Genomic DNA, 24,307 nt, shown 5'->3' on the forward strand with positions numbered 1-24,307 from the left:
AGAGCACAACCCTTTAGTGCTCAAGCATTGCCTAGTGCTCGACCACAGCTCTTCAGTGCTCGAGCACTGATCAAAGGAAATAAAGAAAATGACTAAGTGTTCAATGAAAAGACGCTTCGAAAATTTTAGATCAAAAAGCTCGAGCATAAAGCTTAGTGCTCGAGCACCAAAAGCCAGAGCTCGAGTAGTGAGACCAAGTGCTCGAGCACAAGGACCAAAAGCTTGAACACTGAAGTTTAGTGCTCGAACACAAAACTCCTAGAAGTTTTCAATAGTTGCGGGAATGCTGTAAAACCCCTCTTCTTTGTTTCTTTATAGGCCTAATTGTCCCCAAAAGTTGTACAGCCCATCTAAGGGGGATTAGGACTTGTTCTCCACTATAAAAAAAGATGAGAAGACACATTGAAAGCTTCTTTTTGACTCTTGACCTCTTAACAGCTTTTAGGGTTTTGAAGATTGAAGATTCCAATTGGTGGTCCATGGAGAAGATTTCTGCACGAACAACGATGATATCTTCCTCCTCCATGAGTAGCTAAATTCCTTCTTAAGGAATTAATGTAACCCTAGTCCGAGTAGCATGGTTTGATTGTTCTCAACTTTGACGATTTTTCTATGTATATTGATTGCATGGTTGTGAGCAATTGACTTAGTTATACTAAGCAATTGGGTTTTAATTCTTATAATTGTAATACCTCGTAATTTTAAAAGGAATTTTATTTAATTTTATTATTATTATTTACATTTGATTGGTTAAATTATTTATGTTTTAAATTTATTATTGTTGTGCATTTTATTGTTTATTATTTATTGTGTTATGTCAATTAAATTAATTGTTGTTGTGCATTTAATTGTTTATTACATTTATTGTGATATGTAAATTAAATTAATTTTTGTTGTGCATTTAATTGCTGATTGTATTTATTGTGTTATGTGAGTCAAGGTATTTATTATTCATTATTTTATTAAATGATATTTAATTTTGCATTGGACCGGTCTTAGTATTAATTGGACCATAGGACTTAGTATTGGACTATGGGAGTGGAAGGCCTTGATCGGCTCTAGAAGCCCTAAGCCCATATACTATATAATTATATGTATTTTAATTTATATAATAATAATATATATATGTTGGGGTTATATCTCTAGTAAATGTATAATTATATAGTTGAAGAAAAGAAAAGAGAGAGAAGGAGAGAGAGGCGGCAGAACAACAGAGAAAGAGTAGGCGACTGAATTCCGGTGAGACTTGCAACGACTATTACATACGCAAATCTAAGGCAAGTCCATACTCTTCTCTACCCCTTTGAACCCTAAACCTTTCACCTTGGATATCAAAACCTAGGGTTAATATTTATAGACTAAATCATTGTTAATTGGAATATAAAAGCATGTATGTGATCTTTTACGGATTTATATATATGTATTTATGTTCTGTATTGTGGGGGCAAAAATCTCCCCTTCCAATTAAGGTAAAACACATCAGCACATAAGGAGACCACCACAAACACTGAGACTATTCAACCTTCAAACTGGGCCTCTACAAAAAGCTTGGGCCGGGTTAACTAAGCATAATGGGCTGAACTCATTAAGAAGGCCCGAGATGATGAGACCCCAAGCCCAATTACGAATATGTTACTAAACCCATTTTAGTAACAGTTCTATTAGAAGAAGGATTATAATTTATGGAAACCAAATAATGTAAATCCTTGTTATAAGGATAGTATGACTTAATTCAGATTCTTAAGGGACAAGCAATGCAAGTCCTAAAAGGAATCGATTATGGTTTTTCCTATATAAAAAGGGCTTAGGACCCTCAATAGGGGAGACAGAGAAAAAAGGGCAAAGCCCTCAAATAGAGATCCAATTCTCATCATCAGAACTACGTTCCGACCTGATTCCCACGCTCCATGAAGCGGGATACGTAGGCAATCTAAGTAATCCTAGGTTCGGTCATATCATCAAAATACCCCCTCATCTCTACACTCTCTTGTTCTCTATTATTATTTTGGGTGTAGTAATTGTAGAGTTTTCGTTGACTTGTCATAGCCGAGGAACTACATGCCTCGGACCTCAAGAGTCCGGTACAATACACTTCTTCTCAGGCTCGTAGATGAGGAACTACATGCCTCGGACCGGGGCCGAGGAACTTACCACCTCGGACGCTAAAATTCCGAAGTTATATCAATAGGTCTGAACCCAAATGGGGGCAAATATTCTTTATGGCTGCCACACTCACAGGCCCCATACTTGGCCTAATAGTGTACAGCCCATTAAAAGTTTTGTCCCACATAAAAAACAAATGAAAAACGTGAGTGCAATATATAGTGCAATCCCACAATTGTCGATCGCCAAGAAAAGTGCCCCTTGATAAATAGGTCTTCAAGCGAAATAGATCAATCAGAAACCTACACATCCAGGGACCCTCTTTCTTGAGCCTATCCTTTTCAAAATCCTCGGATCATGATGGTATGAATGCAGCACATATTCCAAAAGTTGAGAATTCAAAGGCATCAATAAGATTCCTCCAAGGCACATGTAGAGGCCGAGGAGACACACACTCTAGACCTCAGAAGTCTGAGGATACCAGTCAAACACATACCTCGGATCTCAAGGGTCCGAAGGTATCGCAAAATTCCTCTAAGGCACCAAGAGCTGCCGAGGAATAAAATTCGTCTCCGGATCTCAAGAATCCGAGGACCTCAAAGTTCTTCTAAGGCATAAACATCTGCGGAGGAACAATAATCTTCGGACCTCAAGAGTCCGAAGGTATCAAAAAAATTCCTCTAAGGCACAAAAAGCTGCCGAGGAATAAACATTCGCCTTCAGACCTCAAGAGTCCGAGGACCTCAAAATTTCTCTAAGGCACAAAAGTGCCACGGAACAAAATGACATGAAAATTACCTCGAACTCAAAAAAGTCGACGGTTAAAATTTTCATATAAAATCCTCTAAAGCACAGAGCAGTGCCGAGGATAAAAATAAATTACCTCAAAATGCTAATCATGAAAGTTGAAGCTAATTGCTCAAGAAAAACACTGTGTTGATCTCCAGGATGATCAACAAAGATGATCACCAAGGTTGGTCACCATCATTATTCATTAAGGCTAGTCACCTAAGCTAATCACCAAGAGTGATCGCTGTCAACCTGAGAAAATAAAAGCACCAATAGCTTGAACAGAAGAAGGCTCAACATAAGACGCCACCTTTAAGCATGGGGGCACCTCAACTACAACCTCCTCAGAAGCCTTGATTTTGAATCTTCGTACTTTCCAAGAAGACAAATATAAGTCACTGTCGTCAAGGCATACTGTCCCAATTTTCAACTAACATAACTTTTGGTTTACTATAGTTACCATTACAATTCATCAATTCCCTCTAGTTATGACTGCCACATCAAACTAAAGGGAATTGGGGGCAAAGTGTGCAAAAATCTCCCCTTCCAATTAAGACAAAACACATAAGCATATAAGGGGACCACCACAAACACTGAGACTATTCAACATTCAAACTGGGCCTCTACAAAAAGCTTGGGCCGGGTTAACTAAGCATAATGGGCTGAACTAATTAAGAAGGCCCGAGATGATGAGACCCCAAGCCCAATTACGAATATGTTACTAAAGTAACAGTTCTATTAGAAAAAGGATTATAATCTATGGAAACCAAATAATATAAATCCTTGTTATAAGGATAGTATGACATATTTCAGATTCTTAAGGGACAAGCAATGCGAGTCCTAAAAGAAATCGATTATGGTTTTTTCTATATAAAAAGGGCTTAGAACCCTCAATAGGGGAGATAGAGAAAAAAGGGCAAAGCCCCCAAATAGAGATCCAATTCTCACCATCAGAACTACGTTCCGACCTGATTCCCACGCTCCATGAAGCGGGATACGTAGGCAATCTAGGTAATCCTGGGTTCAGTCATATCATCAAAATACCCCCTCATCTCTATACAATATCTCTTGTTCTCTATTATTATTTTGGGTGTAGTAATTGTAGAGCTTTCGTTGACTTGTCAAAGTTGAACGAATTTTTGCACCTACATGTATACTCTTGTATGTTTATTTGATTTCTGAAAATTTTAAATTTAGATTAGAACCCTAGCATGATTAATCATTATAAATGGATTAAAATCAACATATATGTTTCAATCACAACCCAAGAGGGCTAATCTAGGCTTCTAGGATTTTTCTGAAAATTTTCTAGATTTTTTGGATTTTTTAAGAATTTTTTTGGATTTTCTGGGCTCTTTTTTTATGCTCTCCAGAAGTTCCGGCAAGATTCCGGTGATCGGTGACGGCGGCTTGTGGAATGGGATCCAGTGCGGCGCAGTGTACGGAGCTATGGTGCACAGGGATCAAGACGGCTGATGCGGCGGCGTGATGATCAGGGCGTTAGATATGGTGCAGGCGCTCACATGCTATTGCGATGAGCTCAGTGCTCCAATCCAGTGTGGGCGAGCTCACGGTAGCGCATGGAGCTTAACCAACGAGCATGCGCCAATGCACGCGAAGGATGGAATCTGGCACGTGCACGCACGTGCTGAGCATCTGGTGGTGCTCCTGGCGCGTACAAGTGTGTGGGACTTGTGTGGGAGCGTGTGCCAAGCCTTGGAAGATGCATTTTAAGCCTGTGGACCCTCAGAGTTGATCCCACGCTTCTCAAGACTGGCAACACTCATTAAAGGGTGTATTATTGATAAGATCCCACGATTAAACCCCCTGTTCTCAGATTATCATCTTAGTATTTTTAAAACCTGATAATTATCTGAAACAGTAGAGTTTCACAAGAACATTTTAGTAGTATTTTTCTAACTTGCATAAAGGGTATATGGTATGTTGGGATTAGTAAGAGTAATGCATGTGATATGGATATTATAATGCTATTAAGTATATTATGAATATATGGTGATAAATGATAATTATCATATTACGGTTTTATTTTGGGTTATGATAACCACTGTGAGTTGACTAATAAATGCAGTCCAACCATTACCAAAGCATGGTTGAGTTTCCAAAACATAGTTGAGTTGTCTAGGTATTTGGTTAATTTGAGAAGGAGAAGTCAGGTGGTGGTCAATCGTTGTTATATGTGTCTTCGTGATGAGGAATCAGTGGATCACCTTCTCATTCATTGCTCTTTGGCTAGAGAGTGTTGGGATTTGATGATTGGCTTATTTGGGTTTTCTTGGGTTATGCCAGGATCCGCTAAAGGGTTGATTGAGGCATGGAGAGGTTGCCCAATGGAGCTCACAGTCAAGATGCGTGCAGGGCTACGCCGCTTTGTGTGTGGTGGTGTATTTGGCTTGAAAGGAATAAGAGATATTTTGAAGGAAAGGCAATGTCAATTTCGGTGCTTAAATTCTCGATTATTTCCACTCTTTTTTGTTAGGTTTCAGGGAGAGATCATAGATCGTTGGAGGAGATTGTTGACTTTTTAACCTCATTGAAGGCTTGAGGCCTTTGTGGTCTTTTGTATTTTTCTTGGGATCCGCTCCCCTTTTGAGCATTTTTTAATAAAATTTTATTTATCAAAAAAAAAAAAAAAAGATAAGTAAAAATTTATTAGAAAAGCGTTCAAAAGGGAAATGCGTCCCTAATACACAAAACGAAAATTAAACCCAAGGACCAATAGAGTCCAATAGATCAATTAAGTCATCAGTCGAGGAGCAAGCGCTTCCTCTTACATAACAGAAAAGAGAATGAAGAATATGGATTTTTAAATTTGCTAACAACGATTCATTTCCTTCAAAATTTATGTTATTTCTCTCTCTCCATATACACCACCAAACACAGTGTGGAACAATCATCCAATAGTCACGAACATGACCTTTGACTAGGCATCTTCTCCATGCGTTAATCAGTTGTATGGAGGAATGAGGCATTACCCAATGAAAGCCAAAAATGCTGAAAATGAGATTCCAATAATCGTATGCCACAGGACGGTGCATAAGAATGTGATCCACAGACTCACCATCTGTTTTACAAAGACAACACCAATTAACAATAGTGTTACCTCTCTTTCTCAGATTATCCAACGTCAAAATCTTTCCCCAGGTGGCAGTCCAAACAAAGAATGCGACTCTAAGTGGAGCCTTAGAGCGCTATATAGTCTTCCATGGGAAGTTGTGACCAACGAAATTGGATAACACAAGAACGTGGATTGGACACCATATCTACCATGGGGGGAAGGGACCCACAAAATGTCATCACAACCTCTGCTAACATCCTTCTGTCAATACAACAGTTCCAAAAAACGCATGCTTCTTCCATCTCTCAATCCTGAAAAGAACGCCTAAAACGCACATCCCACATAACCCCACTGCTATCAAGCCGATAACAGTTAACTACACAAGCGTGCTTATTTTCGGCAATACTGTGAAGTCTAGGAAAAGAATGAGACAACAACTGATCTCCACACCATAAATCCTCCCAAAATCGTACACGCCTACCATCACGAACCTTGAATCTAATGTGTGAGGAAAAAACATCCCAACCCTTCGAATGAATTTTCAAACACCAACGCCTCCCGTGACAAAAACTGGACAGGAGGACGAGCCACCACTCTCCTCCCCAAAACGACACGAGACAACCCTTCTCCACTGGCGATGTCTTTCCTTGCCGAATCTTCATAACCACTTTCCCAATAAAGCTCTATTAAAAGGGACCAACTTTCGAATGCCTAAACCGTCTAATTTCAAAGGTTTGCACACTTGCTCCCAATTAACAAAATGATACGTGAACTCCTCTCCTCTTCCAACCCACAGAAAGTCCGTTTAAATTTTTTCAATCCTTTCAGCAACAGAGCATGGGATTTGAAACAAGGATAAAAAGTAAGTGGGAAGGGACAAAAGAGTACTCTTAATAAGAGTGACCTTCCCCTCTTCGAAAGATACTGTTTTTTCCATCCTGCCAATCTCTTCTCATACCTATTAATCATCGGGTCCCAACTCCCCACCCTCCTAGAGGAAACCCCCAAAGGCAATCCCAAATATGGAAGAGGAAAAGTACCAACTCCACACCCAAGAACTGCAGTTAAAGAGGAAATATCTGGAACATCCCCCACTGGGACAAGCACTCTTTCCAACAATGATCTTAAGCCCAAAAACCGCTTGGAAACAAACAAGAATGCACCTCAAATATTTGAGTTGGGAGACATTGGCATCACAAAAAACCAAAGTATCATCCGCAAACAACAAATGGGAGATCTCCATCTGATGTGCAACATCTCTGCCGACTCTGAATCCCCTGATGTAACCCAAATCCTCCGCTCACCTCATTAACCTGCTCAATCCCTCCATGACTATAAGGAATAAAAAACGACGATAAGGGGACTCCTTGTCTCAAACCTCAAGAGCTCGCAAAGAAACCAGCAGGAGATCCGTTCACTAGCACATAAAATATAACAGACGAAATACAAGTTTCGATCCATTTTATCCACCTATCTTCGAACCCATCCTTCGAAGCAAGTAAAAAAGAAACTTCCAATTAACATAATCATAAGCTTTCTTGATGTCGAGTTTGCATAAGACACCAGGAACCCCACTCTTCAACCTGGAGTCAACACATTCACCCGCAATAAGAACAGAATACAAGATATGCCGTCCACTAACAAAAGCATTCTACGACTCCGAAATAATTCCATCCAAAACATTACTCATCCTAAGAACAAGAACCTAGGCAATAAGCTTGTACATGCATCCCACTAAGCTGATTAGCCGAAAGTCCTTAACATCAGAGGCAACGCCCTTCTTAGGAATAAGGGCAATGGATGAGTATATATATATTTTTTATTAGGAGGGATATTTACTCCCAAGGCATGGATGAGTACCCTACATTTAGGGGTGCATACTCCGGTTTGGACCGGATTGGGAGTTTTTTGGGACCAAACCATTTATAACGGTTTCACTATTTTTGAAACTAGACCGAACCATAATGCCCATGGAACCAAACCAAACCAAACCACAAAAAACTGGTTTGGTTTGGTTCGGTTTGTCGGTTTCAGTTGATTTCCTTTTTATTTTATTTTTTAAAAACAGAATTTCTTATTTTTCCCTCTATATAATACATCAACAGGGAACCGACAATTCATTATATATATTTATTATATATATATTTTCTGATATAAATGATACAATTTGACAAACACTACTCTTCCACTTTAGTGCTTAAAGAACCAATAATCTCCTCTGGTCCCTAATGGTTATGCTTTATTTTTGCACCATGTGGTCTCTGATTGTGTAGTTTTTTATTGTTTGGTAATTTTCATATGATGTTTTTCTTATTATGGCCCATCATTTCGTTTTCTATATCTCTCTCTTTGCTAGCTTTCTTCATGGCCTAAGAAAAGTTCAAAGAATATGTCCAGCCAAAACTATAAGTTATATGATTTATATCATTTATATATATATATATATATAAAACGGTTCGGTCCGGGCCGGGCCGGTCCAACAAACCCCAAGCCAGGACCGGACCGTAAAATTACGGTTTTATAATTTTGGGCCCAAGACCGAACCAAATCGCTATACAACTACCCCAAACCGTCCAGTTCAGTTCGGTCCGGTTTTTCGGTTTACCGGATTTTTTGAACACCCCTACCTACATTTATATATGTATATATTATAAATCTAGTTGTTTATTATATTATATTTGTCAATTATTCTATATTTAAGGATATTAGTTATTGGGATGGTTGAGTTGTCTAGATATGTGGTTAATTTTATGGCATGGTTTAGTTGCCTATATATATTTTTTTGGAGGTTTACTCCCGAGGCATGGATGAGTTGCTTATATGCATATATATATATATATATATATATATATATATATATATATATATTATACATCTAGTTGTTTAGTATATTATATTTGTCAGTTATTCTATATTTATGGATAGTGGTTATTGGAACGATTTTGGTTAGAGATGAATTGTTTATCGGTTCTCTGATTGGGTCATAGTAAAGAAGACTTGCTTGTGGGTTTAACCTACCTTTTGTTTATACTTTTCAGGTCCTTGTCAGCTCCAGCCATAGAGTGGAGTTTGTAGCAGAGTAGAGACATCCTTCATCACTCTTCTAGTCATTTCAGAGTAGGACATTGATTTATTTATTTATTCTTTAGAGTTTGGGATTATTTAATTCTCAGTAATGGAGTTTGGGATTTATTAGGGGTCTTTGATTTACTGGATTCTCGAGTTGTATTTTTAAAGTTTGGAGATTTATTAATCATCCATGGATGGATGATTATTCATTTATTAGATGTCTTTTCAGTTTATTATTTATTTCGTATTTATCCTTTTTTTATTATGTGCTTGACTAGTCCCTAAATGTTTTGATATTTCCCGATTTTTGGGTATGGACCTGATTAACCCGTGCTTGTAAATTGGGGGTATCACAATAATCAGTTTTAGTGAAATTAATCTCATCTTATAATTGATTTTATTATTATTGAATTCAAACTTCTCTTATTTTATGTGATTATAGGAGTAGTGATCATGCAATGGTGCTTAACGAATATATGAATGAATTTTTGACAATTCATGCCAAGGGAAGAGGAGTTGTATTGCAGGGTAGATTAGAGTAGTTAGGTAGACAATTCCTGCCAACCGAAGATAAGTAATGGCTTGGTGTTTATTCACATATACGTTCTTAATTGAATTGAAGTGTGTTTGTAGCCACTTGATTCCTGAATATGCATAGGTATGAATTCCCAATAGTTGAGACAATTGACCATGTTATGAGGCTAGTGGTGAAGTCAATCCACTAAGTTCCCATCTCTCTTGATATCTATTCTTCCGTAATTTAGTTTAATTTCAGTTTTCTTTAATTTCTTTGCAATTTAGAAGTAGAAAAATACCAATCAATCTTCCTCTTGAATCAAATTAGGATTAATTTTACACATAACAATACCAACATGGCCTTGAGGTTCGACACCCTCAAAATAGCCCCATCCTATAAGGATACGTTCTATTGCAAGTGGTCTATCATTGAAAGCACACATCGATTTTTGGCACCCTTGTTGGGGACTGTGTAATGGTTTCATTGTTAAGTTAAAGATTGCCTAGAACAAAGTCAGCATCTGACCCATCACCTCTGACACCAACTCCATGGCCAGTACCAATTCGAAAATCAAGGCTATCCTTCCACGAATGTATTTGAGCAAGAACATATAGAGCAACCCAGTTGGTTCCATCTTGGTACTGTACTCCCGAATCGAATAGACAAATGTTGTTTGGATCAAGTCCTAAACATGTTTTCTCCTCTAGTTTATAATGCATAATTGCTGCATTGGGACCAACTAAGGAAATAGTAGAAAAACTTAACCCTCTAAAATGCTCTTTTGATGCGTGAGACCACTCTAGCTTATCACTTGCAGGATTAGCTTCTTCTGGCAGTTGGTATTTCCAGACCTCATCTATCAAGTTGGTGGATGTTTGAACAGCTTTTGTTGCTTCTGGGCACAAGCATGCTCCCATTTCTTTGCAGTGCCCACTAATATACACTAAGTATCTACTCCAATAGCCGCATCTTTTGGCAGATTCGGAATAGAAGTAATATCTATCCAAGCCACTTTGAATGGTTGTGGACGTGGTTGGATCGAAGGCTTGAGGCACTCCACTGTGGCTACGGACAAAACACTCATGCAACTTCCGCCATTTCCACGACGAACTTGCATTTGAAAATTAGATGTCTGCTGCCCATCTTTGCCACCAACTTTAGGGTCTTCAAGGATGTAAATCACAACGGAGATGGAGGAAACATTCTCTCCAACTTCCTTCAGATGATCAGTGTTGCAAGTCTCATCATCGAGCAGTTTCTCACGATTGTTGCTAACCATCGTACTCTTTCCTTCAGAATGAGCCATGTTATAGAAAGATGCATTTGATCCACCATTTGGCAGCATTGTTGTTGTCGGTGTGCTGCACGTTCCATCACTTGACTTCTTTGGAATATCTCCAACTGCATCATGTGGCTCATGATGATTCGCCTCTAAAGTATTTCTTGAAAACTCCAACATGGGATGTAGTGGTGGATCAGCCTTCAAACTAGACCATTGTTGAGGGTTTAAAGGTTGTTGCTGCTGCCACTTTTTGCCATCGTTAGTACTAAATGCACTTTCTTGTTCAAGGGCTACTGATTTGTTTAAAGGCCGCGAAATTCAAGCTACTATCTCACTGCATCGAGTATTCAGCACTTTATGTTGTTCCAAAATCTGTGACAGCAACTCAATCTCTTGATGATTATCCAATCTTTTGTTTCCGGATTGTGTAAACATAATGTCTACTTAGGCTCCGATACCAAAAACTGATGTAGGACAAAAGAGCAGCCTCGAATAGTTGAAATAAATAAGTGTAATGGCTGAAAGTTCAAATGAACAGGATTGGGGTTCAAGAGGTGTTTGTAGAAAGAAAGGATTTTAAAATAAAAAAATAAAAATAAATTAAAAAAACCTATTGGAATCACACCAATAGGGTCTAGGCATCACAACCTCAGAATTTGTGAATCACTCGCAAAGAAATCTCAAAAGATATTATCAAAGTTACATAGTATCCTTTCTTTAAAAAATAATGACCCTTGGATTACCCTGCAATTGAGGTAATCAAAAGTTGACTCTAGCAAAATAAAAGTAACAAATAACTTAATTGATGCAATTTGATCTAATGGATGCAATTTACCACAATAACGTAATTTCACCATAATTGATGCAATTTACCAAAATTATGCAATTTGACCCAATCCCCCCAATTATGCAAGACTGTAGGTGGACCCGACTTCACCGAACATGTGCCAAATCAAGGATTGAGCTCTGGAATCCTCTTTACCACATAGTTTATACATTTTAAAACGCTGCTGCCACTGTCCTCTACTTGCTGCCACTGTTCTCTACCAGAGAGAGGGGCTGAAACATGTAATTTCCAATTTTACACATAGTGAAGACTTTCACTGAATCTCCACCGTGGATGTTGGCTTTGCCGAACCACGTATAAATCTTTGTGTGCGGTGTGTTTACTTTTTTGTCGTGTTTCGTGATTGTTGCTTCGGTTCGCTGTGTTTGTCGTACCACCATTAAATGATAAAAATTAGGGAAAGAAGACTTAGATGATATGGCGGTATATTACATAAACCAGATGAAGCACTTGTTAAAAGAGGAAGAGTTGTTTACGTATAAGATAAGCGACAAAGAAGCGAAAAAAACTTACGTGTTATGAAGTAATTAAATTCGAAAGACAAAAGCTTTCGATTTTTTTTTTTTTTTTTTTCATTTACACAACACCACCAATTATGAAAAAAAAAAAAAAATTAAAAGACCATAAATATAATATACATAGAAAAAAAAAAAAAAAAACAATAAATGTTATAAAATAAAAACTTAAACAGGAGAGAGAATTTTCACTTTCTTCCCCTTCTTTGCTTCTTTTCTTCTCTTCATTCTTCTGGTGAGGGCAGCTCCCTTGTAGAATTTAAGGTGAATGATGCATATGGGAATGGCAAGGAGTATTCATAGAGAGAGAAGTGACATGTCTTTTTATTTTAACCAAGTAATAAAAGAGTAAATGGGAATTCTAAATAATTAAGGACATAAGGGCATGCTGAGTTAATACTTTGAATGCCTCCACCAAAGATGCAATCAAGGTGTTTAATTAAACAGCTCCTCTTTTCTATCTGTGAAAGGATTTGCAACTGAATCGCAAGATCCATGAATTCCACATAGCACAAATTGTAACCTTAATGGCAGAAGTCACGCTTTTGTTCACCTCCGCTTATGCTTTCGCGGAACTGAATAGAGTTCCTCTGACTGCCAACATATTTGTGATGGCAAAAAAAAATAATTCTAGCACGTATCCCATGTTTATTGTGATCGAGCTTTTCACCTCCAGCTCTCACGAGGCAGAGTTGTGCATTTATTTTGTTTTTCTTTTTTATTATTATTGTTAATTATTTTTTTTCAATTTTGATCCTGGTTTAAACTTGTCCCAAAGGTGTGCTTCGGCACAAATTCGAATGATGTGGTCGTTCAAACCCTAGTATGAGCAAGAGCAAAATGGTCAATTAGACATGTATCAATTAATTGTGCAACAGTCAATACTGTCCCAAGATTGAATTTTTTGTTGAACATTTGAAAATTATGGGGCAAAATGGGGTGTCTTCAAGTTTAAACAAGTTTGATTGGGATTTTTAAGAGAGGGAGATGGAGAACTGCATAGTTTTTCCAACAAAAGACGGAAACCTATAGCTAATATATATATATATATATATAGCTCAAACCTATAATGTGACTATGACAAGTCAGGCAAAGACAACAAAAATGGAAGTTAGCTAACATTAACTTTCTCCAACAATACATTTTAAAACAATTAAATCAGCTAACTGAACTTGCCTGTGGGTGCAATAGGTGGATCATCAACCAAATTGGTAGCCGGGATGGGAATATCCTCTTGGCCCCCAGTGATGTCCTCACATACCAACCTTATTCATTAAAACAGAATAATTAGGTCACACTTAGAAATAAAAGAAACTAAGACGTGATAATATGCTAACTGGAACAGTTGTTCTATTACCCACGTATTTCTGAAACGGAGTTTGGAATACGTCCTCGGGTAAATTGAACCTGCCAAATGAAGGAAAAAAAAAAAACACTAATGAAATACACTCACTAGACCAGCCACAAGGAAAGGGATTTTTGAACGTGTGACAAAAAGATTAGGTTTAAAAGGCATCAAAGCTATGGTTGAAAGGTGGACAGTGTAAGCTTTATAATTATACAAGGACAATAACAATATAAAGGTATTTTGATGTATGTATCTATGAGAGTAGAATTGGGAAAATTCAACACAATTGTATTCATCCCAAAAGGGGTACTTTTATGTGTGTTACATAAAAGGCAAGCCTAAATATAAGGCTAAATATAAGCTAAGCCTATAATTAAGCCTAAACATATGTGGCAGAATATATGCAAATACACAAGCTAATATCAAGCCTAAATCTAAGGGAGCTGTCTAATATAAACTATAATTAAGCTTAAACATATGTTGTTTATGTGATGAGTTTATATAATCGTCCCGTGAGTTGTGGCCCAGAGTACCCTCCTATCAACAACGGAGGTTACGCCAATATGAATCTTAAATCATTTATCATCCTATGAGGGAAAAGTGGTTGTGAACGTAAAGAAAGAAAAATGACTTGTGGAGAATGGTACAATCTAGGAGCAAGAAAGAAATAGGTCCTCGAACAGAAATTAATCTATCTTACTGAGTGGGTTTGTGAAAGGCGGAAACCTCATTAGTAAAGGCAGGGAGAAACAAGCGAAATATGTTAAGCATATGGTTCGTAGTGACTAATTTTTTGAAGTGATTATTCGTCCTTCAAAAAGATATATCAGCTGTCCATAAGTTCATGTGTCGCAAATATATATTAATTTTAGTGTATTGGCTACTAACCAATGAATAACAAATAACAATGACCTAATTTTCAACTTTCAGTATTTGGATATTACAAGCAAAGTTGCATTTACATAGAAAATACTTATTAGGCCACCAGCAAAATCCTGTGCCGAAATTATAAAAGAAAATATGAGCCTTCAAGTGCTTGCAAGAAAATATATATAACCTGATCAGTGGTCAATAGAGGCTGCCCCTCAAGCCGCTGCAGTCGAAACTTAAAAACAGTGAATCCTGAAACGCCTTTCTCTGCCCAAAAATTAGAAACCTGCAAAATTAATGCAACAAAATCCCTGTAATTCTGCGAATGCATGACAAATAGTACATTACTAAATGTCAAAAGGAAATTATATAATAACAGGACTGGCATGCACCAAAAATAAAAAATATATAAAATTAAAAAATAAATAAATAAATAAAACGTCCAGAGATAGTTTCAAACTATTCAAAAATAAATTATAAAAGAATAGTAAACCCCCTACATGCAGATCTCCACGTGAGCTTAACTATCCTGAACAAAGGTTCAAAAAGATTAAGTGGCTCGACAATGGATGAAAGTAAGTCTGTCAGAGATTGAATTTCGATCAGAATAGAAATTGATCAGGTAATAGAGCTTTGATCAGAAATCAAACTAAGATCAAAACAACAGTTCCAATAAGTAATATAACATTAATTCAGTTAGATCCTTTTGATAAAAATCTTATCTGATGCGTAAATATATCTATATAATACACTCTACTACGTAAAAGCATTATGCAGCCTAAACACCTTTCGATCTTTAACAATCTAATAGTATTTATTTCACGTATAAAATGAAAATATAGAGTTCCAATAAGTAATATAACATTAATTCAGTTAGATCCTTTTGATAAATATCTTATCTGATGCATAAATATATCTATATAATACACTCTACTACGTAAAAGCATTATACAGCCTAAACACCTTTCGATCTTTAACAATCTAATAGTATTTATTTCATGTATAAAATGAAAATATAGAGTTTCACTCATAGTAGTGGCCACTCAGAATTTCAAGAAATCGCCCCCTTCTTCTATTCCCTCTACTATTTGAACCAGGTGTCTATGTTCCTTTAGGGACATCTTATGATTTTGAGTTTTGACAACCCCCTCCCTCTTGAAATATATAAATGCACACCTGTATATGCCCAGATATGCTAATCATCTCTCTGGAAGTAGATGGAATTAAATTTAACATATGAATGATAATAAGATCAATAATAAGAAAGTGGAAGACACACTTAAAAAGCTGTCAAACTAATTCCCTCCAAATAATGCCCAGTTTCACTAGTTTTTAGTGTGTGTTTATAAAATTATCATTACAATCCCTTAATTAGAAAATAGATAAATACTTTGAAAAGACAAAAATGACCTGAACTTAATACGAGGACGATTGCACCGTGTTGAAGAGGAAGACGGTGAGTTCTTCCTCTTCAACCACATCTCAATACTCTCGTACTAATTGTAGAAATCCATCTTGTCCACCACCAGATCTTTGATCACAAACATGTGCGGCATCGGCATTGGCATCGGCATCGGCATCACCATCATCAACTTTCCCGACACAATCTTCGTGGGGAAAGCCCAACCATTACAGCTGTCAATGTTCATTGCATAAGTCCCGCAGATCCCTTCGCGGCATGATCAAAGGATGGTGACCGTCGAATCAGTCTTGTTCTTGATCAGAGCGTCGAGCACCATGGGACCACACCCCTTAACGTTATTTTGGTAGTACTGGATATCCGATTTCTTTGGGTTGTCCAGGTTCCGCCAGTAGATTAGAGAGGTCTTGTTGTTGGTCGTAGTTGTGGCCTTGGGCTTGACCTGTTGGGCTTGAACCTCCAACGTGTGGGCTCAAGCCACCATCAGCTTCGCCACCAACCACAATTGAAGTCTACATATCACCCTCCAAACCAAACCAATTACCATGGTCGTGGGATGTGCATAGAGAGAAAAAGTAGATGAATGGAGATCAGCCCAGGGGTATTTTAGGTAATAAAAGTTTATTTTAGTCATTTAAAAAGGTTTACAAAGTCACGTGCATATCACATCACCCAATTAATGTCGGAACTGCATCTCCATCAGCTAGAGGGAGTAGTTTCGCAGCTTTTTGAAAGATGAAGGGACAAGTTGGCACAAAAATAGTTTGTGGGGGATTTTCAGAGAAATTTGAATAGTCATGATACCCAATGAGTGAAGAAAAAGCACATTAATAACAATTTACAAAAATAAAAGGGATACACAAAATTGTAGCAATTATAGAAAAATTAAATTAACTAAAATAACGAGTCATACAATGAAATTATGAGAAAGGGTGATAGAACAAACATTAAGGACGAAATTTATGGTATCTGATAACCAATTTGTACTTCTTCTTTTTTTTTTGATAAGTAAAAGTTAAATAAAAAGGCGTTCAAAAGGGGAACGAATCCCAATTACAAGATTGAAAACGAAACTAAAGCCTCAAAAGAATCCAAGAAAGTAGTTAAATCATCGGAAGAGGAGCAAGAACTCCTCTTGACATAATTAAAAAGACAGCGAATAATAAATAGTTTCAACGTCGCCGTAGATGACTCCTTTCCTTCAAACATTCTGTTGTTTCTCTCCTTCCAGATGCACCACCACACGCAATGTGGAACGACTCTCCAGTAATCACATACATCTCTCAGCACACGACGTCCTCTCCATGCATGAATCAACTCCTTAGAAGAAGATGGCATTACCCAACACATGCCAAACAACCCAAAAATGAGAGACCAACAGTCATGCGCCACAGGACAATGCATGAGGATGTGATCAATTGACTCACCATCTGACTTGCATAGGCAGCACCAATTGACAAGACAATTTCCCCTTTTCCTCAAATTATTAATCGTCAAAATCTTACCCGAAACAACGGTCCATACAAAAAATGCCACCCGAGTTGGAGCCATAGAGCACCAAATGGTCTTCCACAGAAAATCAAGGCGATCAAAATTAGATAAGCAAAGGAATAAAGATCGCACTTCAAAGCCACCATGGGAAGAGGGGATCCATATCAGATCGTCACTTCCTCTGCCTACTCGTTCCTGTCGATACAACTGATCCAGGAAGACACAAACCTCATTCAACTCCCAATCCTAAAAGGAACGTCGAAAGTGCACATTCCACGTAATCCCACTGCTATCAAGTCAATAACAATCAGCTACGTAAGCATGCCTATCAACTGCAATACTAAATAGTCTAGGAAAAGTACGAGATAATGGTTGATCACCACACCAATGATCTTCCCAAAAACGAACACATCTACCATCACGGGCTTTGAATCTGATATGAGAAGAGAAGACATCCCAGCCCTTCCGAATGGATTTCCACATACCAACTCCTCCCACAAGGGTAACCGGTCTAGTAGACCGGCCACCAATCTCATCCCCAAACCGATAGGATACTAACCTTCGCCAAGGACGATGTCCTTCTCTTCCAAATCTCCACAACCATTTGCCCAATAGAGCTTGATTAAAAGGAACCAATCTTCTAATACCAAGACCCCCTAACTTCATAGGTTTGCAAGCTTGCTCCCACCTGACAAGGTGGTACTTAAACTCATCGCCTCTTATGCTAGGGAGATAATAATATAACCTATATAATTAATCAGACAATTAGCTAAGGAATGTACGAGTAAGCAAAAAGATCCAAGATCTACATAAGGTTTTTATACAGTTAGAAAAAGCAGAAAAATTAACACAAAAGCAGGAAAAAGCCATAAGGAGTATGTTCAGATCGTTACCTTGTACAAACCATCATATGTATAAACTTTGCCAACGTAACTAGTAGCAGATTTATGGCCACGAACAACTCTAACAGGCACACCTTGCTCTATACAATTCTGCATTTCGATATAGAATAAGCAAAATTTACAATTAAAATCTTTTGAATACAACATGCCACAACAAAATCAGCATTTCCATACACAATTAGGGTGATTATTTGTGTAGGCGGGTCATATTCTTGTCATGACAACCTAATTGTAATCTATTATATAAGTTAATCCGAACACAAACAGGTACCATGACTCTACATGTTTAATAACCTATTTAATTCATTTAAATTAAATGGGTATCTGTTTTTTTAAGTATACAATGCAAATATAATGAATATATATATATATATATATATGTATATAATAGACGACTAAATTCATCAAAATGAGGATAATACAATCAACAGAAAACGGATAAAGCAATATTCATACTGGGTTTATATTGGGAAGAAAAGAAAAGGTCCAAAGTGATTGGGTTAAAACAAGCTTATATCAGCTGACCAAACAAACAGTTCTATGCAACTCTTTCTCAGTTTAAATTTTCTGTTACTAACCTTATAGACTAGTGGTCAGACTGATATAATGTGGCTGATAATATTTTTTATTTTTCAATATTTTAAACATTGCCGTGACCAAGTACCCGTATCTGGTTTTTGGACACTTTAATTCGTGTCCCCGTGTCCAATAATTTGATAGATAGATGGATCCAACCTCTAGACACACACCCATGTCAGACACCCGTACCCGAGTCTGGGTTACATAGCTTGATTCTCAATCCTCACTACATCATCATTTGTCTTTCTAAATTTACTAAAGTTACACTCCATGTATTTTTTATTTTGATTTATCTTAAACCCTTTTAGTTCTACAACTTCTCTCCAAACCTCCGATTTGGCAATAACTCCTTCACTCATCTCATCAACTAAAACAATATCATTGACAAATAACATACACCACGGAATCTCATCTTCGATTTGTCTTGTCAGCTCATCCATAACCAAGGCAAAAAGGTATGGACTTGATACTGACACTTGGTGTAAGCCCACAATAATTGGGAATTCACTTGTTTCCCCTACAAGCATTCTAACTATAGTTACACAACCATCATAAAAGCCCTTTATTGTCAATGTATCCCTTTGTGACTCCTTTATTTTCTAAAACCCTCCATATTAGGTCTCTAGGTACCCTTCATAGGCTTCTCCAAATCAAAAATAAAAATCATATGGAGATCTCTTTCTTCCATTAGTCTCCCGAATAAGTAAATAGAGTCCATCGTTGACCTACCCGACATGAATCCAAATTGATTCTCCGACACTTCCATCTCTCGTCTTAGGCATTGTTCAAGCACTCTCTCCCAAAGTTTCATAATATGACTCATTAATTTAATTCCACAGTAATTATTACAACTTTTGTACGTCCCCGTCATTTTGTTAACCAAGACAAGATAACTTCTCCTAGACACTTCCACACCTCAATAGAAATGCCATCGGGTCCTAAAGCCCTCCCTAATTTCATCTTCTTTAAGGCATTCCTAACCTCCCAATCCTTGACACTGAAAAATATGTTATCTCTAACATATTCTTCTAACCTTAGACATCCTATATGGTTTTCATTTAGCAATTTTTCAAAATAACTTCTCAATCTTTCTCTAATTTCACCTTTTACCAAAACCCGTGAATCTCCAGTCTTAATAAATTTAATGTGGCTAAAATCTCTAATTTTCCTCTCCCTTAGCTAAGCAAGTTTATATATATTCTTCTCCCATATTTTGTGCCTAGTTTAGAATAAAAATCGTCATATGCTCTATGTTTTCACTCACCACTACTTTCTTAACTTCTTTATGTACTTTTTTTATATTTGTCAAAGGTTTCACTATTTTTAGTTTTTTGCCAAACTTTATAGCATCCCCTTTTGTTTTTACGACTTTTTGGCCTTGTTCATTCCATCACCAAGTTTCTTTAAATAATGGTCCCGTTCCTTTTTATTCTCCTAGGACTTCTTGCTTATTTACATAATATAAATTTATTAATCACTAAAATTTATGCCCGCACCATAACAGACAGAGACCCAACATGATAAGAAACAAGAGGATCATCATCCAGAAGAAATAATGAGAATTCAAGGATACACACCTTCAGTCCCAAATTACCTTGCACCATTACTTGATCTCGCATTTGACGCTTGTCGCCAAGTAAATTATTCCCACCTTGACCAGTATACACAATATCTTCACAATTATCCAAATCATCCTCGTACTGACCAGACAAAACAATGGCCACTGCAAGTGGCAGCGTGTAGTTGCTGAACTCCTACAACATAACAGAAAAACTAAATTTGCTTTTTTTTTTTTCTTAATATAATATTTAAAATTGACACCAAGTTTAACTACCATGCACAACTCAGTTTTTGACTTACAATTCAGTAACAATACCACATTAACAATACCACATAAATCATTTAACAACTATTAGATTATAAGATGCTAAGAAGCACGGATACGGACACGATACGACACGGATACGCCAACACGGAAAATACTCAAAAAGTAGGACATGGACACGGGTAATATATATCTAAATTTTCATTTATATATCTATTAAAATCAAAGACCTCTAATTAATATATAAATTCTATACTAAAGTTCCATAAGTTACAAAATGACACTATTCGAATATAAAATAGAATGTGTTATATGACTATTCTATCTTGCCATTATAATTATGTTTTTGTTCTTTAGAGGTTGAGCACTCTGATGAATGATCATAATGTTGTTTCCAGAAGTGTCGTGTTTGTTTTATATAAGGCGAAGAGTGTAAGATATTTTAGTTGAGTGTCCGGAATATGTTGACCAAGTGTCCGAGATGTGTCGACTAAGGTCCGCCAAGTGTCCGAGATGTGTCGACTAAGTGTCCAAGATGTGTCCGAAATAATAAAATTGACATTTAAATAATGGACACGGCCATGAAGTGTCGGACACGTGTCTAGGAGCGTCCATGGAGTGTCGGTGTCCGACATGGCGTCCAAACTCAGCACCTCATAGAAGTGTTTGTGCTTCTTAGATAAGCTAATAAACAATCAAAAGAATGTTCTATTAAAATTAGGGCAAGAATTGCCAGCACATCCCAACATAGAGCACCTCAAGGCACTAAGAGCATCAAATGGTTAGCAAGCTGTAACGCAAAAAAGAAAATTAGCTCAAGATATCTAAAGTTGCTAGTCCAAAGAACAGAAATTCATGATTAACTAATAATCACATCAAAGTTATTGTCTATGTTGTAAATGATAAAACGTTAATGAAGAGACAAATGAAACAAGAAGAACATAAATATATTACGTGGTTCAGCCACCAAGGCCTACATCCATGGCACAAAGAGCCTAAAGGGCTATATCACTTTTATTATATTCTCTCTTAATCTTTGCATACAATGATCACTTCCATTTATAGGTGAAAGAATACAAACATGTGATAAATATGATATAGGAAAGATTCCTAAAATCACTCCCATGATTCACTCATATCAATATTCTGTCAACGAGTGATTTAAGGGCTTAAACACTCCTATAATAATATTCTCCAAACATAACATCTTCCAACACTCCCCCTCAAGCTGGAGTGTGTGTGGAAATAATCAAATCATGACACGGATCTTTTTCCAACGATTTGGAAAAAGACAATACAATCGCCGGAGACACTGTGAAGCCATAAAGGCGAAGAACAATGCTACCAAACAAGTCACAAATAGCACTGACAGACCCTTAGCACATTTTAGGCGCTAGGGGAATACCCAAAAATAGGGATCTGAACCTGAGAAGAGATCCTCCCTACACTGCACACACAAGGTGACTGCCCTAGGGTATTTTTGTACCTAGGTAGTCACAACAAGAGAGAGGAGAGAAATTAGGCTCTGATATTGCGTGAAGAGAGAAATGAAATAAAAAGAACACAAAGATATTGCGTACTTCAGCCACTAGGGCCTACATACAAGGCACAAAGAGCCCAAAGGGCTACATCACTTCTATAACATTCTCTTAATATTCGTATACAATGATCACCTCTATTTATAGGTGAAAGAATACAAACATGTGATAAATATGATACACGAAAGATTCCTAATATCACACCTATGATTCGCTCATATCAATATTCTGTCAATGATTTAAATCACTCCTGTAACGAATTTCTCCAAACATAATATCTTCCAGCAGTCTAAGACATACACATAAAATATAAAATATATATACACCATCAAAATCCTATGATATCTTGTGTTATCTAAAAGAAAATTAAACATAACCATTCATCTGTATATTCAACTGATCCAGACAAACTTTACAACAGTGCAGACCAGAAGGAAGAATAGAGTGGGATCAGATTAGAAAACCTAAATCTTCTAGGATTCTGATCTAGAGAATTTTTTCACACGCCAGTCGATCAATCTAGCTATCAATCGACAATTACGGTCCAGGATTCCACTGATCAAGAATTTAGTCGAACTATTATGGGCTTAATATAATTTTGTCGGGAACTTTCAATCTATCAACAAATTGATCAAGCCATTATGTTTCTGTGCAAAAATATTGTTTAAATACATTCATTTCAAAACCAACTTCAAGCATTCAGAACATCTTTTTCATGAATAAAAAACATATATCCATTGTGCCCTAAAATAAGAATGCATGATTATGAGTCATAATTGGTGGGTTCGCTATTAATGAATTTACCTTTTTGCCCTTTGATGTATCTTCAAATTCTGATTTTACCCTTGGACACTAACTAAATAAACTAACTTTTGAAAATTAATCAAAAGCTAAAAGTAAAAATACAAACTCCAATTTGCTGTGAAATTTGCCAACACCAAGTTCTAATCCTTACATATATACTTGAGTGTGTGTATGTTTACAAGAAATCAAACATTGTAAAACATAACCGAACTGAATCAACAAGGCCTGCTGCTTATTGACCAGATATTTAGATCTGCATGCAACAGTTGGTCCCTACAATCATCACCAGCAAAACCAACAATTTCTTTATGGCACAAGACTTAACGAACATGCATGCAAGGGTAAAACGCCACTTGGAGGCCACTAAATCAAAAATTTTTGTTTGATTTAATGAAACTGTGAAATGCCACTGAATTTATTATTTCAATCCAAATTTGCAGAGAGAGGGAGAAGGAAAGTCGCATTAAGCATCCAATATCAACACACATGTTTAACATTTGATAAAATGCTTTCAAAGCCTCGTTCCAACCTTCCACCAGTAATATAACACACAAATTTTCAACTCCAAGCACCAGTATTAACAACAAAAGCTAATATCAAATTAAGTGCATTAAAAACTATGTAGAGCCAACTCAAGCAAAGTTCTTATTGCAACCTTCATAGGAGGATAACTTTAAAAAGAATATATATAAATCAAGAGTCATTACTAATTTATTACCTTCTTAATATTTACCTTTTTGCCAGAAAATTGCCCAATATAATCAATTCCTTTAAGCCAGTGGCCATGCAAACCTACAGCAACCATCTCGGCCCGTGAAAAGAATTGATGCCCAACCTCAATGCCTGCCATCAAATGTAAGTTCAACACATTAAAAAATCTCTTCATTGTACAGAATGTCTTTATTACACAATTTATATAACAAGCTTAGGCGGAGTAATGGAAATCCAGCCAACTAAGCTCAATAATAATGCAAATAACCAATAACAAAACAAGTAAATGACACCAACCAGGAATGGAGCCAAATCTTTTATTTGGGTACAGTATAGCATTGGTCTCCCTCATCTGCAAAAATAAAAATAAAATAAAATAAAAGATCTATAATGGAATAATGCAACAGGAAGCCTAGAAATCAACATACTCTCTAGAAATATGCCAAAGCCAACATAATTCACATTTAATAAAAGAAGAAAAAAAGTTGAAGAAATAGTCATACAGAATAAAGTTGCAAGTTACAACACCAAGAAAAGAATACAATAGTATGATAACACAAATCCAAATAAGCCTACATAGAAACTGTCAAGGGATGAAACTTGAGGCAAACAACTAAATGA

At 36.8% G+C, this 24,307-nt stretch overlaps 1 protein-coding gene across 3 annotated transcripts in view; it reads right to left on the minus strand.

Annotated features, from left to right (window-relative positions):
* Nucleotides 1–24,307, minus strand: part of LOC132282547 (histone-lysine N-methyltransferase, H3 lysine-9 specific SUVH4-like) — a 45,792-nt gene that overhangs the window by 16,154 nt on the left and 5,331 nt on the right. For 2 of the 3 annotated variants that reach the window (XR_009471795.1, XM_059784267.1), the window contains exons 4-10: nucleotides 23,984–24,038; nucleotides 23,694–23,818; nucleotides 20,386–20,562; nucleotides 18,221–18,319; nucleotides 14,604–14,702; nucleotides 13,556–13,605; nucleotides 13,375–13,463 (exon numbers count right to left, since the gene is read on the minus strand). Coding sequence is in view for 1 of the 3 variants with exons in the window: in XM_059784267.1 (XP_059640250.1) it covers nucleotides 13,375–13,463; nucleotides 13,556–13,605; nucleotides 14,604–14,702; nucleotides 18,221–18,319; nucleotides 20,386–20,562; nucleotides 23,694–23,818; nucleotides 23,984–24,038 (694 nt within the window). In the remaining 2 variants the exon portion in view is untranslated. The remainder of the gene's footprint in view (nucleotides 1–13,374; nucleotides 13,464–13,555; nucleotides 13,606–14,603; nucleotides 14,703–18,220; nucleotides 18,320–20,385; nucleotides 20,563–23,693; nucleotides 23,819–23,983; nucleotides 24,039–24,307) is intronic. The other variant, XR_009471796.1, reaches the window with a different exon arrangement.

This window comes from Cornus florida, unplaced genomic scaffold (assembly GCF_030987335.1).
Source record: "Cornus florida cultivar Cherokee Brave unplaced genomic scaffold, ASM3098733v1 CherokeeBrave_3.0.0_Hap2_Chr11, whole genome shotgun sequence".
Classification (NCBI taxonomy): Eukaryota; Viridiplantae; Streptophyta; class Magnoliopsida; order Cornales; family Cornaceae; genus Cornus; species Cornus florida.